General features: G+C 29.5%; 3 protein-coding genes across 7 annotated transcripts in view; 2 read left to right on the top strand and 1 right to left on the bottom strand.

Annotated features, from left to right (window-relative positions):
• The window catches only part of LOC148228226 (F-box/LRR-repeat protein fbxl-1), a 37,606-nt gene extending 31,882 nt beyond the window's left edge, over positions 1-5,724 (top strand). For all 4 annotated transcript variants that reach the window (XM_088199485.1, XM_088199483.1, XM_088199486.1 and 1 more), the window contains 13 exons: positions 1,318-1,428; positions 1,490-1,573; positions 1,656-1,763; positions 1,842-1,939; positions 2,018-2,084; positions 2,165-2,267; positions 2,381-2,466; positions 2,587-2,778; positions 2,853-2,954; positions 3,020-3,107; positions 3,168-3,292; positions 3,365-3,489; positions 5,469-5,724. In XM_088199485.1, coding sequence (XP_088055611.1) covers positions 1,318-1,428; positions 1,490-1,573; positions 1,656-1,763; positions 1,842-1,939; positions 2,018-2,084; positions 2,165-2,267; positions 2,381-2,466; positions 2,587-2,778; positions 2,853-2,954; positions 3,020-3,107; positions 3,168-3,292; positions 3,365-3,472 — 1,272 coding nt within the window. In that variant the 3' untranslated portion in view covers positions 3,473-3,489; positions 5,469-5,724. The remainder of the gene's footprint in view (positions 1-1,317; positions 1,429-1,489; positions 1,574-1,655; positions 1,764-1,841; positions 1,940-2,017; positions 2,085-2,164; positions 2,268-2,380; positions 2,467-2,586; positions 2,779-2,852; positions 2,955-3,019; positions 3,108-3,167; positions 3,293-3,364; positions 3,490-5,468) is intronic.
• A 6,550-nt stretch (positions 5,725-12,274) lies between these two features.
• On the bottom strand, positions 12,275-13,797 carry LOC148228225 (protein KTI12 homolog). Of its 2 annotated transcripts, none has more exons than XM_088199487.1 (6): positions 13,674-13,797; positions 13,472-13,599; positions 13,123-13,396; positions 12,847-13,066; positions 12,647-12,785; positions 12,275-12,579 (listed from the first exon to the last, which is right to left on the bottom strand). In XM_088199487.1, the coding sequence occupies exons 3-6, from the start codon at positions 13,385-13,387 to the stop codon at positions 12,292-12,294; spliced, it is 912 nt and encodes a 303-aa protein (XP_088055613.1). In that variant the 5' UTR covers positions 13,388-13,396; positions 13,472-13,599; positions 13,674-13,797; the 3' UTR covers positions 12,275-12,291. The 2 variants fall into 2 exon arrangements, with proteins under 2 accessions (XP_088055613.1, XP_088055614.1); XM_088199488.1 differs by having other exon boundaries at positions 13,709-13,786.
• A 1,343-nt stretch (positions 13,798-15,140) lies between these two features.
• On the top strand, positions 15,141-16,860 carry LOC148228224 (LHFPL tetraspan subfamily member 2a protein). Its single transcript, XM_088199641.1, has 6 exons — positions 15,141-15,272; positions 15,433-15,629; positions 15,704-15,819; positions 16,192-16,302; positions 16,374-16,487; positions 16,577-16,860. Exons 2-6 carry the CDS (start codon positions 15,454-15,456, stop codon positions 16,717-16,719), a joined length of 660 nt encoding a protein of 219 aa, XP_088055767.1. The 5' UTR covers positions 15,141-15,272; positions 15,433-15,453; the 3' UTR covers positions 16,720-16,860.
• The last annotated feature ends 871 nt before the right edge of the window (positions 16,861-17,731 follow it).

Raw genomic sequence — 17,731 nt, 5'->3', positions numbered from 1 at the left:
AACGTAAAATATATAAATAATACACAAATTAATTAGGCTTATTAAGATTAAGATTTGCGTGTATTATACATATTTTTTAGCAAACATATTAATAAAATACGCAAAATTCGTGTTCAGGATTTCTACTCTCAGAAAAAAATAGTCAAATTCATGAACGGCTTGTAAATTAGAACCAATTCGACTTTTTTTTAAATCACAGCATGTTCTTAATTTTTTTAATTATTGTTTATGACTATATGTAATTGTTATTTAATGGCGATTTAACGTTAAGATATTATAATATTTGCGAATATATCATGTTTGTTATTTACTTTTCGTAAACAACACATACTTATCTTTCTTATCAGTATGCAGTCGCTAATCCTCAAAAGCTGATTTACTACTGTTTTATGTTAGGCATACCTGCAGATGGTTTTTTGCAATTAATAAATCCACTAATTAAAGTCTAAATTATAAGTTTATTCTCCATCCTCTGTTATTGGAATATTAAATATACGCTTTCTAGTTATAATAGTGGACAAAAATTACCCGAAACCGAACCGGATAACCGAGAATAATATGTAATGGAAAAATATCTAAGAACCAGATCATGAATTTGGCCGGGTATTTGGATGTCCTATACAATACCATATATTACTGGTAATATTCGATTCATTTGTACAATTTATATGTATTCTTCATTAATCTTTTATTAGTACAATACTAATTATTTATAATTAAATAAATCGTAAACATTACTGTTTATTCAATCAAATACGTAAATAGACATAAACCTTGTTTCTTGTTGTAATAATAATAACATGTATTATTATCTGTATTTAATGAAAGGTTAGTGCTCGTCATTTTTATACTACTATGCATATCTTTCAGTTCATAAATTTTTAGTTAACATACTTATGTATTAAGAAGAATATATTTAAAAAAGTACTGATATGATAATTTTAAAAACATTCACCCTATTGTTATCATTTATGGCCTTTGCTTGCAAATACCATCAATTATTAACTATACTGCTCTTTAAATGTTGATAACCTAAGAATTTCTCTAAAATTATTGATAATGTCATTTTTGTTTTGCAGTCATATACTGATTTAATTTAATTACGAAATTTTCCTCATAAACAAATATAATACGCATTGATTGAAAATCACAAATTGTGTTTATTATAACTGATGGTTTTTATATTGCATCAATTAATGCTAACGCAGAAGAGATGCAGCGAGCTTCTCTTTGTTCCAAATTATAAGATTGAGATCCAGCTTCACAGAAGAAAAATGTTTGTTATGTTTTTAAAAGGTGTTTTATTTTTAATTTCAGTTTAGATTCATGGGGGAAGACGACAGCCATATTAACAAAAAACTTCCTAGGGAGTTGCTCCTGCGAATTCTCTCATATTTGGACGTAATCTCACTGTGTCGGTGTGCGCAGGTATATGAATTGCAATGAATATGATCAGCAAACACGATAATAATTTGATCGCGAATTTCAGGTATCGAAATTATGGAATATATTAGCATTAGACGGATCGAACTGGCAGAGAATCGACTTGTTCGACTTTCAAACAGAAGTCGAGGTATTTAGAATTGTTCATTTATATGTACATATATTAAAAAATTATGTAAATATCATTTGTACATTGCGATTTTTTTATATAGGGTACTGTAATCGAAAATATATCGAAGAGATGCGGTGGCTTCATGCGTCAATTATCATTGCGAGGATGCGAAGACGTTGCAGACGGTTCGATAAAAACACTCGCTTCGGTCAGTTGCATACTTTGAAGCCTACTCATCGATGATTGTATGCGTTTAAATACAAATTTTCGTTCGATTGCATTACAGATGTGCACTAATTTGGAAGTGTTGAACTTGAGCAAATGCAAAAAACTGACTGATTCATCCTGCCAATCTGTAGCTAAATGTTGTCCTAAACTACAATCGTGAGCTACTTATATTTGTGATTATAATACGTTTAAACAAGGCTAATAATTTAAATTTTCGTATTTATTTTATTTCAGTATTACTTATGATTCTTGTCCTCTTATATCCGACTTGGCGCTCAAATCGCTCTCCGACGGCTGTTCGGTAATACAAAAAACATTGACATCTTTCTACAATTATTTATGTGAAAAGTATAACTTTGATAAATGTGATTAATTTTACAGCTGCTCACCCACATCAATGTGTCATGGTGCCAAACCATCTCGCAAAATGGTGTGGAAGCACTCGCCAGAGGCTGCCCTAGACTAAAGAGTTTTGTCTGTAAAGGTAAAGCATCCCTTTAATTAATAAATTAATTACCTCATATATTAACGATATAGAAAGAGGTATTGGATTCATAGAAAAAGTGGCATATCATTTTTTTTTATTATATATTCCAGGTTGTAAAAGAGTCAACGACCCGGCTGTCACTTGTCTAGCAAACTATTGTCCCGATCTAGAAGTGGTCAACTTTCAAGGGTGTGATGTAAGTTATTACAATATATATAGTATAATTTAACCGACCCTATTATTTATTTAATACTTATATTATAGTTATTGTTATTATATATATTTAATCTAATTTATATTTGTTTGTCTTATTCAGTCTTTGACCGATGAAGCCGTCGTAAAGCTGGCGACTCGATGTACCCGCCTGCATCAGATTTGCCTCTCAGGATGTGTGCATCTGACTGACTCGTCTCTGACGATAATAGCTCATAAGTGCTTCGGTCTGACGACGCTTGAGGTTGCGTCCTGTTCCCTTTTCACCGATTCGGGCTTTCAGTCACTTGCTAGGGTGAGTCATTTGTGTATATCCTTATGATATAGCTCAGTATGTATATCAATTATTGTATAATTTATATGTTACAGAATTGTAGACTACTAGAGAGGATGGATTTGGAGGAATGTAATTTAATAACGGACAATACCCTTATGTATTTAGCGACCGGATGTCCGAGACTCGAGAAATTGGTGATTATTTTTATTTGATCTATTCTTATGCTGATTTGTATTGAACTATTATTTTCTCTCTCTAGACTCTTTCTCATTGCGAACTCATAAGCGATTATGGAATCAAGCATTTATCGACTTCATCTTGTGCGGCCGAGCATTTAACAGTATTAGGTACGTTTTGTGTAAATTTTAGTGACTTCAACCGATTTACTAACGTTGATTTTATTACAGGATTGGACAATTGTCCGTTGATAACGGACGCGGCCTTAGATCACCTCACGTCCTGTCACAATCTTCAGATCATAGAGCTGTACGACTGCCAACTTGTTACCAGAAATGCCATAAGAAGACTTAGGGTGTTTATCATTGATTTAACTTGATAAAATATATTTTATTTGTATTGTTATTTTAACATGTATTTTTTTCAGAATCACTTGCCCAACATTAAGGTACACGCCTACTTTGCTCCTGTGACCCCGCCACCGTCTGCTGGACCCGGACGACAGCGCTATTGTCGTTGCTGTAACATTATATGAGACGTGCCTCCCCACAGGTATTTAAAAAAAATATGTTTTAAGTGTATTTATTGCCATTTATATTCTGTAAAGATAATTTTAGAAATTTTAACTATTTACTCTTTCCACAAAATTTGATCAATATTCATAAACCGCTATAAATACATACTTTGAGTGACTATCGATGAGTCACCCCTTATCTCGTCTCTTTTGGGTATAGTTTTTTCTCATATTTTTTGCTGCGGTACATCTAATGTAATAACTCTGTTTCCACTCTGCTAAAAATAGGTTTAGTGATTTTTCTGGACAGGATTATTCTGAACAAAAAAATATTTTTAATATTTTATTTAAAAAATAATTATGATAAGCATTTGGATTGTTTAATGAAGTGGCCTAAATTACCTATTTCCAATACTACATAGTTTTAAGTTACTTTTATGATATGCATTTTTTATGAAATAATATTTTATTATTTAAAGTAAAATATCATAAAGTTTAACAATAAACAACATGTAGAATCATAAAATGTATGGTTTCATCGTATTATGATGTATTTCAATACATCAATGAAAAATTTTAATTATTATGAAGCAAATTACTACATTAGTAACAAAATTATAGCATTAGTATTGAAATAATAATATAATTTTTTAAACGCAGAAGCTTATTTTTTCTTTAACGGTAAAAAAAATCCTTTTATCATGAGTGGGACTGGCTCTTTTTATGATAATATGCGTTAATCCTTCCATCCAATTATAGATAGATGAGTGGTTCAGTTGATGAACCCTACGATCCATTTAGCTATCGAGTAGTATTCTTATCAATATAATCCCTACTTTGTACTAATTACTCATCATATATGATTTTACAAAATTCTCATTTTTGTAACAATGGATCATATTTTTTCATCAAATGGACTAAATTCTAATAAAATCTGTTTCCAGTCGATTTGGACGTGAGCACATAATGCCAAATTCTGTTTAGCTAGGAATCATTCTAAATTATTAGTTCTTAAAACTTATAATATTTAACTTAAAATAATAAAAGATTAATTTCATAAATAGTAAATATAAAAGTTACGTAAAATTATGTAGTAATGGAAAAAGGCCATTTAGGCAAGACAATAAAAAAAAATTGTTTGAAATTACGCGAGGGATTAATTTTATTACATGTCACTATGTTTTATGTTTTATGACAATCCTTTAAATATGTCAAATAAATTAACGAAATTGAATAATAGAATAAATTATTAAAACATACTAATATAAAAAAGTAGTAAAATAAATCAAAGCAATGAAACGTTGAGAACTACCATAATTTACTATAAATGCAATTTAAAATAGTAATAAATAAATAAAAACAAATAATTATGGAAAAATACATAAAATTAACTCACTACTCAAAGGGTTAAGTATTACAATTCATATGATTCACACATGAACATGATTCCTATCCCTGCCAGTCTTCTCTATATCTTCGGCATACGTACAGATATCAAAAAACAACTTTGTCCATTTTTATTGAACCATTATTATAAATTAAATTCTTGATTTTCTGGTTAACCAAATTAAGGTTAGCTTAGACTTATAATAAAGTTGGATTCGTCAAGCTCAATCTTCAACTGTCTAATCTCACTGTTGCTGGGCTCGTTGCTGCCTTCTTTTTTTATTTTTCTGAAGAACTGAATCTCACTTCCTTGTCACTTTTGCTTATTAGCTCTGAAGATATCATTCAATCTTCCTAAGGAACCGCGTTGTAACATATTCTCGTACTGTATTCACTGAGTTCTTGTATATCCAATAAAATTATATTTTATCTTTGTGCTTTATTTTAATCACGTCTATAAAGTGTCTATGTAATATTATAAATATAATAATATAAAAATTACATAACACCAAATGAAAACACAACCGAAGAGTACGGTCGTTTTCTATGTACTGAATGATAAGACTGCGATCACTAATTTAAATGTATATGTATATTAGTTTGATGTTACTAATTGTATGTTTTTTTACAGGTGCTGCTAACTAGCCCTGTGCCTTATTTTTCGTTGAACGTATCGAGCGTGCTTCCACATGGTATCGGCTATTACCAGTGTCGGAGAAGAAGCATGCTCGCGTGAAAACGATTGATTTGGGTTGTTCTTAAAATAAAAACACTTGTCAGATTGTGCAACAGTTGGGTTCTCGCAAATATTTATATAAAAATGACGATGTTTTGGGCCTTAATGTTGGTTATTAATGTATAACATTATAAATATATATAAATACATGTATATCAATGTTTGCATTATACGTTCGTATATAGTGCAATTAATCTTAAGAGTGAATGCACATCTCTACGTTAATCGAGCCAGATTGGGTAAATAACAAAGTCTGATGTTATTTTACTATCGTTTGCCATTACTCTAGATTTTTATTTACATTGGAAATGAGGAGACTTGACGCAAAATTTGTCTTCTGTATGAATGTTTTTTTAATCAAAAACTTTAATTTATGTAATTTAATCTAACGATCCAGGAGTTTTTCCATGTTTGAGAAACAATTTAAAATTAACTCGCCGATTTAACTTACAAACACTATTTAAAAGCTACGTGGCAGACTGGTTTATAATACTACAGATTGCATCTAGTACGCAGGAGATTTGAAATTTGTAAACTATTGAGTACCTTCTTGCGTATGGCCTTATTTCATCAGATAGATTATTACCTACAACCAAAGATGATGTGAAACAGTTCATTTGTGCCTTCAAAACAATGGTTATAATTTTATTATAATGAAACTTTCATTCATAAATGAGTGCTGCTCAATTGTACATAAGTGTTTATGGCAACGGCTTTTAAGTTTTACGATTGTTCGTAACTATGAACTCTATAGTTTATATATCATATATGTACGGCTTTGCTTTATCAAACATTTACTTTTATGTTGACTACATACATATATACAACCGAAATTCCTCTAATTTGATACTTTTAAAAATTCAACAATGTTTTTAAAAGACTATTTATAATTGCGCCACCCACGATTTTATATTAAAGTTATTTTAAAAAACGACGGGGCCAAAATTTTTCTAAATTTGAAATGAATTGGATAATGTATCACATTAGAGGGATCATTCTACTTTATTTACACAACTCATGCTTCATTTCATTCCTTTCATATTAACCATTATCGTTGATTATATATTAGAATTTTATAATCTGTACATTACCAGTTAATAATTTTATGTTAGGGTACGTAACCTCATGTATATTATATTATATATTAATTAAATATGTTCTGTATATTTGCAATTAACTACGAATCGTAACTATGTATGTATGTATGTTGTATATCTAACCAATGCATTTTTTTTACTATTTATGTATTTTAAAAATCATATCCTAGTTAAGGTGTATATGTATCGTGATGCATGTATTCGTATTTAAAAACCAAATATTTTTTGTGAAAGCATCAACTAGTTACGTTTAGTTTTTATTCTCATTGATGTCTTTTGATTTATTTTTCATACTACGCCAAAACTGTTTTTTAAAGCCGAGTAGCGCACCAAACGCATCAATATGAGAAATATTATATATAAAGATACGGATAGACGTAATTTTTAATTATATAATATGAGATATGGTCTTTTAACTCACTATATTTTAAATTATTTTTCAAAATTGTACTATAAATATTATTATTGCTTGACCGTCTCCGAGTAAATGATTTGTGTAAAGTGATATATTAAAAATGATCTGAATATGCTCGATTTCAAAATGCATCATTTAATATGAGGATTATGGCATAAACGTGTTAACTATTAAATATACATCACAATGTAGTTAACATGTTTTAGCAACATAATTTAGGAGACGACGTTCGATTATTTTATAAATATCAAATATAACTAGAGTTTATGTATGTACATACATATATACGATATATTACGAACGAAGATAAAGAAGATACATTTTAGCCTTTAAAGCGGATATAATTGAGTCACCGCTATTGAAATATTGTGATAATATATATTATATATAAAAAGAAATATAAATTTACATATAATAAAATAAAAAAAGCGTTATATAAGAACCATTTCATGATAAGAATCTGTTCAAACGCCCGTGCGGACGATGTTTAAGAAACAATAATATATATTTATTATTATAAAGAAAAAAAGTTGAGGAACAGGTGGCGGTATTTGTAAATAAATCAGAATCGTGATAAAAGAAATTATTAGTAAGATAATATGGATTCGTTGGTGAATGTTTTAGTATTTTTATATAAAAATTACGCTTCTCAATTTTTTAATTGATTAAAGAAAAAAATCAATTTTTTGCAATTGTGTCCAATTGATATGTTCAACGTTTAATATTAGGTGTATCGGGATATTTTTAATAAAAAATCTGATTTATCTTATTTGCTAAATTATCATGATCAATTTATTGTTTTAAATGGCAGTACTGCACTTCCATTCTGCATGACGAATCTCTTATAACATACATTAATTAATATTTTTTTATTATTTTAATAATGGTATATTTCTGGTACACCTAATATTTTTATATTATTTACTAGCAATAGATATAATGATCAACGTCCGGATCGTAGATGCTACATTCGTTTAACTGGGCTGAACAATTCGTTTATAATTTTTAATACATCATAAAATTATCTTTTAAAGTACTAAGATTGTTTCACTATTATTCTTATCTGCAAGTAGTAAGCATTTTAATATTTACTGTAATTAATATTTTAGAAAACATGTTCAATTCTTAAATGATGTATTAATAAAATATTAGATTGCGACGATTGTATATATTAATACATATAATATATAGCCCAAGGCACACTGATTTAATTGCTGTTCAATTTTGGAATACGAATAGTGTTGCATATATATTAATTAGTATCATCTATGATCTGGACTCTAGTATGATATTGCTTTAAATTGCGTCATGCCCTGCGTGTGGGTATTTTTGGTGCTTATAAACGATAGTGTTATTAAAATTTGTATTTATTTTTTAGTAATGATGAATTAATGATTTTGTTTTGTGTTCGGTGTAGCGTCCGATAGGGTTCGATTTTGCCTTAGACTACAGCTAAAGTTTTTTAGAGACGGCGTTTGTAAATCTGTAATCAATTTTTTTAAATTTATATATCGTAATCAATTAACCGTTTTATGTTTCGGCTTTCAAATTAATATAACCGTCAACGTATATGTTCCAATTATATACTTCTAAGTGATTGTAACACTTGTGTCGAAGTTTTATTAAGATTTTAAATATTTTCTGTTGATACGCTCATCACTTGCTATCAATAAAACGATAATAAAATTTCTCATAAGTGAGTTGTATACACCAAAGGGCGTATTATCAGCATTATGATTTTTTTTAAACCACTGATGATAGATATTTATATTATATTATGTGAATATATAAAAAGTATTGATGTTTAAAAATAAGTAACAATTTTTTATATCTCAATTGGAAATAAAATCATTTTTAATTTTAATGTTTTTTTTATTGCCTGTAAAACTTAATTATTAAGAAGCAATTTACTTGTAGAAATACATTTATTTAGTGCTATTTTTTTTATAGAAATCATTGTGAAGCAATTTTAATTGTTAATTTTAATTTAGGAAGAGTTTTGATCTCGTCCTAATTTAGCGTGGTACATTTGGCTGCCAGAGATTTTTAATGATGGAAGATATTTAGGTAACATTTCTGGTCTTTTCTTGGCTCATATGTTTCGTAATAATTGTTGAGACTGGCGAATTACATGTTTTTTTCCCGATATTTAACACCATAATTAGTGTTTTCATAAGGTTCAGTAACATAACACTTTTCGAATCTTATGCATATGATGCAGGGCCGGCCCGAGGGGCAGGCAGTACAGGCGATCTCCTGGGGCGCCGTGATACCAAATAAAGACGTAGTATTCACTTAAAATTATCAAACAATATTGTTAAATAATATAATCTGATATTATTCGTCGCACTGATGCGCTGACCTAAGCGATTTGCTGTAAAGCAATAAAGACATGCATATATTATTTTTATTTGATGCGAATTCAAGAGGGTGGAAGCCGTGAAGTCGGGATGTTGAAAGATTAACAATATGGAGAGGAGAACACCGACGGCGATTAAACGACTAAACTTCATATATACCGGTCATTGGTTGACTAGGTACACTGTTCCATATTTTTTAACTTAATATAAATCGAGCATCATCAACAGTTCGCCGGTTAAGTTAGGTTCGTTATCTCATTTTTTAAACTGCATAAAATCCGAACATACACCGGCTACAATCATATTTTTCTTCCAACTTCCTTCCTGGTGTCTTCCAATTCTGATGATGGTGGAGACACTCTCTTCTTGGAAGAGGTTGTAGAGCTCCCGATTGTTTCGTATACGCCACTCGTTGCTCTCATATATAGCGCCATATATCCTGCGAAGCACTTTTCTCTCGAATATGTCAAGCAGCCTTTCGTTGGCATTGGTAAGAGTCCAGCTCTCTGAATCGTATGTCAGAATTGGTCTGATCAGCGTTTTGTAAAGCAATATTTTTGTACGACGAGATAGTATCTGCGATTTGATTTGTTTTATTAGGCTGAATTAGTATTTATTTGCTGACACTACTTGTCTCTTGATCTCCTTACTAACATAATATGAATTATACATATAGTGACAAATCATAATAAGTTTTTAATAAAGATAGATACTGAAAAAACAGAGATACAGACACGTCTAAGAGAATAATGATGTATAAATCCGGAAATAGATACAGTTAAAGTAAAAAATAATAATAATAATAAAATACTATGAGATTTTTCTGAGAAACGCTAACATTTATAATTTGATTAAAGACATTTTTTTATTTTTAAGCTCACTACTTTTTTTATGCAATAATGTAAATTAAATATAAAAAACATAAAAAATGTTTTAGATCACTAAAACACTGCTCGCGATAGATCCAAACTCATTATGTTACAAACAAATTTATTTTATTACAATATTTTTAGTCTCTTGCCTTCACCTATTGCAGTAGCACGTTGCTGTTTAACTAAACTTTCAACATAAAATATTACTTTTAGGTTAAATTGATCTTATGATAAATTAAATATTTTATTGTGAAGACCTATTTATTCATTATGCCAAAAATTAGGTGGCACTCTGGTAACACTGACGTGACGGCGGCGAATGGCAATACCTTAGCGGATCTCTCATTAGTCGATCGGCGAAGCAGACAATTAATTTATTGTTTTAATTATTGCAAAAGGTGTTTTTTCTTAATTCCTGCAATCACAAATGTAGCGTCGAAGCATATGCTAAAAAATTATCGCCTCAAACTAGCATTTTGTGACAGACGAAACGGTTTTGTATGGGTTTTTTGTCATAATCTACTAGGAGTGCATATGAGTGAGAAGGTAGCTAACAATTAATTTATTATTTTAATTATTAGGAAAACTATTTTTTTCAATTTCTGCAAATTATGCACCTCAAGAGTCGCGTCAAAGCATATTCAGAAAAAAAACGCTTCAAAACTACCGTTTTTGTACGGGTTTTTTGTCATAATCTACCAGGAGTATAGAATAGGTGAGGAGGTAGTGGAGCTAATAATTTATTTATTATTATATATTATATCTTTTGTTCGCTTTTGTTTCTTTTGTTACAAGCTCGTTGTACGCACTACCTGCTATGAAATAATAGTATCTATTTACATTTACATAAAGCCTATAATTGCATAACCGTAGTTCTCAAACGGTTCGACCAATCAGAAAAAAGAATTTAATTATTTTAAATTTCCTTGGAGACGCATGATCTTAGAAAATGGTTACTATGTACATAAATAAACAAAATACACAAGGATCACTATCGAAGGCGTGTATAATGTTACTTTTTTAAGTTTAAGAGCTTACAATGAGTAATCATAAAATATAATTGAAATAATTCATATAAAATAAAAAAAGATGGTCGATAGCGCAATGACATCTGTTGATAAGAGTATTTTACATTGATTTACCGATTTAATATAATTATTCGAATTGAAAATAAACCAGATACGTGTGAACCGTAAACATGTTATACATATTTAGTATTATGTATGAGGATTGAAAGTTAATGTGGATCAAACTACCTAAACGCTAATAAAACGTATTTTTTATCTTGTGATATTTTGGAATTTGTCATGGCGATCGCGTAACAATGATTAGGAAGCAGGCGGTTATTTAACTGAATAAGTTTGGTTCCATTTCGGCGTAAATTCATCGTATTAATCGCTCATGGCTTCTGAAAAATAATTATGATTTTTTAAATACCAACAATCGCAAAAAAGAGTATCATGTCAAATATAATATTATATTACTTTAATTTGAATTATATGTTTGAGCTCATGTAATGAGTTATTAAAGTATTAATAGGGGGGGGGGGGGCAAATTTAGTGTTTGCCTGAGGCGCCAAATAACTGATATGATGAGGGTATTACATCCATCCTCTATGAAGATGACTCTGATAACATAAATTTTGATTGATGAGTCACCTCATTATCTCACCTTTCCTGGAAAGTTTATAATCTCAACTTGAGCTTTATTGCGCGGAGTACATTTTTCATTTTGTTACTAACTCGAAAGTATTTATCATTTAGCTTTAATTTAAATAGTGATATAATCCTTTAGGTCCGTTTATTGTACTGGAAAGCTTAAAAAATATAAATGTAAGCTTAGATTTCTTCAGATTACGAAACTAGAGTTGAGAATGAAATGTAACTTCATAAGATAACAATAGTTAAAAAGATTTTAAAATTAATATATTTACAATAAAATAAAAAACAATTAATTAAATATATAAAATATGTATTAAATCTTCAAATTAGTATTCAAATATTGTATATACAATGCTCCGATTTCTGTTGGATTATGATTTGAGTATTGCAGTTTCACAAATGTCAGAAACTGTCTACGTAACCTTTGAAGAGTAGCCGGCTGAGCGGCTTGCATACTTTCTGCGTCGAGTTTTGCAGACGGATAAGCCGGAAAATACATCTCCGAGTGAGGATTGATCTTTTTATTCTCCAAAACTTGTTTGCATATATCTTGAATTGTCTTATCGAGATCATAAAGGAAGTTCGTACTAGACAACGGTATCTAAAAGTATAATATTATAGCATAACAAACAAATTAATTTAATAATTATATTTATGATAAAATATACATTTTGTGTGCTCATGTTCGGTGGTGGCGCTTTACGTTCATAGAGTGCCTTACAAACATCTTCGATGTTCAATTTTTCATCAAACTGCAACGTAAACAGCGGACTGTCCCATCTGTTTTGCGAATTCGGCTCTTCGAATCTATTAATCGTAATACAATTTCAAACCCAGATCAAATCAAAATATATAATTTATATAATACCTTAAAACTAAAGCATCAAACATGCTTTTAGAATATGGAGAGTTTTCAATTGATTTACTCAATTCAGTAATATCTCTTTTAACATCACTTTTCACATCAGATAGCTCTATATTTCTGCTTTCGTTTAATTCGCGAGCCTTATCTATGTTTATAATTGTATAAATAGTGATTTGAGTTGTCTTGCACGACTTTGACGCACAATATAATTCGTATCTATATCCTAAACAAAATAAAATATTAAGAAATATGAATAATACATTAATTTTAATTACACACCTTTAATATAATTAGAAGAGTCTAGAATGACGGTTGTTTGTTGATTTAATAAATTCAAAACTTTAGCTTTTAAACCAGCTCTGAATTGCTTTTCATTGTTAGAGTTATTATAACATTCGTCCTTCGACATATTCATGGTGACTAGTTCTTCTGCTTCGGATATATAGCAAACGTTCATTTTGCGCTCATTTAGCTCTTTCATTAATTCTCTGGCGTATTTAGTTTTCCCACTGCTAGGAATTCCACACATTATTACCAAAGGCATTTTTACGATCTGCGACAAGATAATTAGTGCATTAGTAGTCAATATATGTTGATATTATATTGATTAATATTAGTAAAGTTATACCAATATATGATTTAAATAAAAATAATAGCCAAATTTACTCGTACATGAACACACGTCAAACTTTGAGGTTATAGTAAATATTTGTCAAAGTGACGTTAGTGATGTTCTATTTATGCTACAAAACGAGACTGAAACAAAAAAAATATTGATTATAATCACAAAACACACAAGCTTTTAAAGATGTAATAATAAGAACATTTACGATTTTATTCTTAGAAAAAAACAAAATATGGATACTTGTTAACTATATTGCCGCCACGCTTAGAAACCAAATTGCTATAAACATCTTCTCTGGCTTTTGGCTCTAACGTCTGTGAATGTGCCCATCAACGTTTTGGTACATAAATAAGTTTTAAAATTTTACTCAGTTTTTTATCGTTTATTTCCCAAAAATTAGTCAAAAATTGCACATAACGGTTTATCACTATCGTTGTGTGTAGGGATTCCAATCCCGGGCCAAAATATTGATCCCGGGATTTCGGTATTGCAATTAGTCGATCCCGGGATCCCGGGACCAGTCCCGGGATAATTTTCATGTTATTTTATCGACAAAAATAATTTAAAATGAATAATCCAATATATTTTTACATCTGTTTTTTATAACGTACAATGTATAAAGTACGTATAATTTTAGTCTTGGACTAAAAATAGAAAATAATATAATAAAAATAAAAAAGGGAAGGTCTTATATATTTATTTGAGAAGAAAAAAATGAACTTTTGACAATGTATGCACATAGGTATGTACATTCATAGACACAATTAATTGAAAACATTATTTTGAATAAAACTCACGAAGTAACATCAAAGCATCAAGTGTTTTATCATTTAGCCTTGATCTGATTTTGGTTCCTAAGCAGCCTGCTGCTGAAAAAGCACGTTCAGACTCACAGCCTCAAAAATTCACAGATGACACGTGCAACTCGCGCAAGTTTGTACACGAAATATAACGATGTTGTCAATAATAATTCGATTGTGCTTGATAAATCAACCAATCCGAAAAATTCGGGATTATGTTTTATAATCCCGGGACTCATCGGGTATTGAAAATCGTTCGGGATCCCGGGATCCCGGGATTCGGGATCCCGGGATTGGAATCCCTAGTTGTGTGTTATTCAGTAATAACCAATATAACTTGACAATTGCGCAATATAAACAATGGGTAAGCCGCAATGAATACAAAATAGATTAACTCTGTATGGTCCGACCGTTTCATACCGACGATCAGAACTGACTGATTTGTCAAACATTAACATTTCCGAACGCCGTAAGATAATAATAGTATTTTTATTATTAAAAACAACTTTTATCAAGACGGTTTCCATAAATGATATCACAGAATTTTCGTAAAATTTAACCATTTCTCCCCTGTACGTCACGTCACAGAACCAAAATAATCTTGCTTTACAAAAGAAGCACTATCATAGGTAATATAAGAAAACTGCTTAAAAAATAATTAATAAAAATACATTACACTTTAAATTCGTGAATTCACATTCTTAAATAAAAGCTCTACTTCTTTTGTCACAGAATTTGACCCCCTCCTCCCCTAAACCTGTGACATAAGCTGCTCAAGCAACATATCTAAAAAATATTTGAAATAATGTTAACGTTACCCATAGTATTGTTATTTTTGTATTTTTTAGTGTCGCATTTTTATTGCCGTCAAATTTTATTACATCGCAAAATTATTTAATATTTAATAAAAACATTTCGTGCATTTTTTTATTATTATTTTTTACAACTGGCAATTCTACGTCGGCGCCGTTCGAGGAATGGGCGCTGTCACTTTCGATTGAAATGTAAATATTTATGTTAATCTTAAGCGTTTGTATTTACACAAATTTACGCCCATATTTACATTTTTACTATATGATACATAATAACATAATATTTATTTACATGGTTGTTTGATCGAGTCGCTTATATTTTTAACATAAATTCAATCATTATTAATTACAGATATTTTAAGGAATACGTAAGATGTGCTATGTCATTGTAACCGGCCGGAGCCTTTCTTGGTTCCTATTGAGTCTCCTTGCTACTTTGTGTATGTTATCGGCCGTTCTAACTCCGAAATGGTTAGTAGGAGTTACAAAAATGAAAACTATTAAAAATGACACGATTCTATACACGCCTAGTGTTGGAATATATAACAGGTAATATGTACAATATTTTTTATTTAAATAGTATTTTTTTCTAATAATATAATAATATAATTCTATATTTTTAGATGCACTCTTTTGAACGAGAGGAATCATTGCGGTCCTTTTTCTCTTCGGGGATTTGCAACTGATGATTCAGTCTTTCCCGGGACGTGGAAAGCTACGTTATTTTTTATGGCTTTGGGTGAGACTAATATTAATTAATTTATACACAACTAAGCATGTGCCCTTTAAAACTACTATTCAATTTCTGTGCAGAAAAAATAATAAGTTGTTCAATACCAATGCTTAGTATTCCTTTGCTTGACCAAATTGTTGATTTTCCTATTTTTTATAAGTTATACAGAACTGATGGACTACTAATGCTTAATTTTTACTTTTAAGTCCTGAAATTATTTTATATGGTTCTGATTCAACTTACTTTGAAGTACGCTCACTACTCTTTCATCCCCAGTATGATTTTTTGAACCCGCTAGCTACTCCTATTTTCTTCTCTTATATCTTTACACTCTTCAACTAAGTTTATCAATAATTGCAAATATATATTTATTTACAGGTCTGACGATTATGTGCCTTACTGTAGTGAGCGGTGTAATGAGCTGTTGCTTTCAAGCAATATGTAAGAAGAGCATTTTTTCACTCTCTGGAACATTGCAGGCGGTTTCTGGTGAATATTTTTAGTATCCATTAAAGCTGTATTTTCATACATTCTTGAGTTATTATTATATTTATTTTCAGGACTATTCTTTGTGATCGGAATGGTTTTATATCCTTGGGCTTGGGGTTCAGCTCGTGTGCAACGGTTGTGTGGAAGTGAATCGGCACCGTTCTTTCCTGGAGATTGCTCTTTTGGTAAAGATATATAATATATCATTTTTTTTATTATCTATGAGTCATGATTGACAAATTCCTAGAAAATGTATTTAAAAACAAATTTGCAGGATGGGCATTTTATTGTGCAATTATCGGCATTGTATTGACATTCTTGTGTGGATTCTTATCAATAGTTGCTGAGAAAGCTACTTCTTCCGATCGAGTACAAATGCACATTCACAAAGGAAAAACACTGATTTGTTTGCCTTAAATTGGACATAAAAAACGTTCAGTATAATAATTAGATTGCAAAATTACAGTAGCAATATATGATATAATTTTATTATTATATTTATATGTGAAATATTTTGCAACTGTAATTATCATGTCTAATTACATTTATTATTTTTAAAAAGGTATATTGAAACACATGACCGATAATTATAAAAGTATGTTCTAAATAAGATGTGATATTTTATACAATAGTTTTTTGATGAATTTTATATGTATGTATATTTTTATATAGATGTATTTAAAACATATTCATAACTCATAACATAATACGCACAATCGTCTGGTCTATTGCATTACTTTCCAAAGATTATATAATTATATAATATTTGATATTATGTATTTTTACTTTTAAAATCATAGATTATTCAATCTAGTCTTAATGGCATTACTTTATCGTATTTTAATAATTATCAATATTACAAAGCATTTATGTTTATATAATAAAGTATTTTGGACCAAAAAATCTCTAAATTTTTAAGTCGGAAGTGTAAAAAATATTTTAAGTTACTTTATATCTGCATTTATATATTTAATATGTATCACTATTACAATATTATTCCCACATTTTCGGCCATAAGTTTTTAAAGATATTACGTTACTCATTATTTTAAAATGATACTTATTGATATTATTTTTACAATTTTATCTTATAGTGTAATAAATATTAACAGTTACTTTATTTTTAAAATGATCTGATTTTATACGTGTAATATAAATACTTTTACAATATTATCCTCATATCTTTGGTTGTGTTTTTATAAATCATTTTATAAGATATCAAACTCAATAACCACGGTGCTCATATTATACATTTAATAGATGCCATATTTTTATTTTAATCAGTATTTTCATATGCGGGTAAAGGGCATTAGTAAAGTTCAAACTTGTATTTAATTTTATCGTCAATAATTTCAAATGGTAGTACTTAAATTTACTTCAACCAAATTATCTTTAAAAAAATGTACTTATATATAAAATTTAATGTATCT

The sequence above is a fragment of the Plectrocnemia conspersa genome, unplaced genomic scaffold, assembly GCF_051122295.1.
Source record: "Plectrocnemia conspersa isolate PC_06_02 unplaced genomic scaffold, ASM5112229v1 ptg000012l, whole genome shotgun sequence".
Taxonomy (NCBI): Eukaryota; Metazoa; Arthropoda; class Insecta; order Trichoptera; family Polycentropodidae; genus Plectrocnemia; species Plectrocnemia conspersa.
Note: the sequence above shows the minus strand (reverse complement) of the source record. Positions and strands in the feature narration are given on the sequence as shown.

Bases quoted from the DNA above. Each gene is read 5' to 3' on its own strand.
- LOC148228225 (XM_088199487.1), bottom strand. From the start codon at position 13,387: ATGCCTTTGGTAATAATGTGTGGAATTCCTAGCAGTGGGAAAACTAAA. The intron at 13,067-13,122 runs GTGTGTAATTAA...TATTTTGTTTAG, and splicing joins CTCTTCTAATTATATTAAAG to GATATAGATACGAATTATAT. The intron at 12,786-12,846 runs GTATTATATAAA...TACGATTAATAG, and splicing joins TTTGATGCTTTAGTTTTAAG to ATTCGAAGAGCCGAATTCGC.
- LOC148228224 (XM_088199641.1), top strand. From the start codon at position 15,454: ATGTGCTATGTCATTGTAACCGGCCGGAGCCTTTCTTGGTTCCTATTG. The intron at 15,630-15,703 runs GTAATATGTACA...CTATATTTTTAG, and splicing joins AGTGTTGGAATATATAACAG to ATGCACTCTTTTGAACGAGA. The intron at 16,303-16,373 runs GTGAATATTTTT...ATTTATTTTCAG, and splicing joins AACATTGCAGGCGGTTTCTG to GACTATTCTTTGTGATCGGA.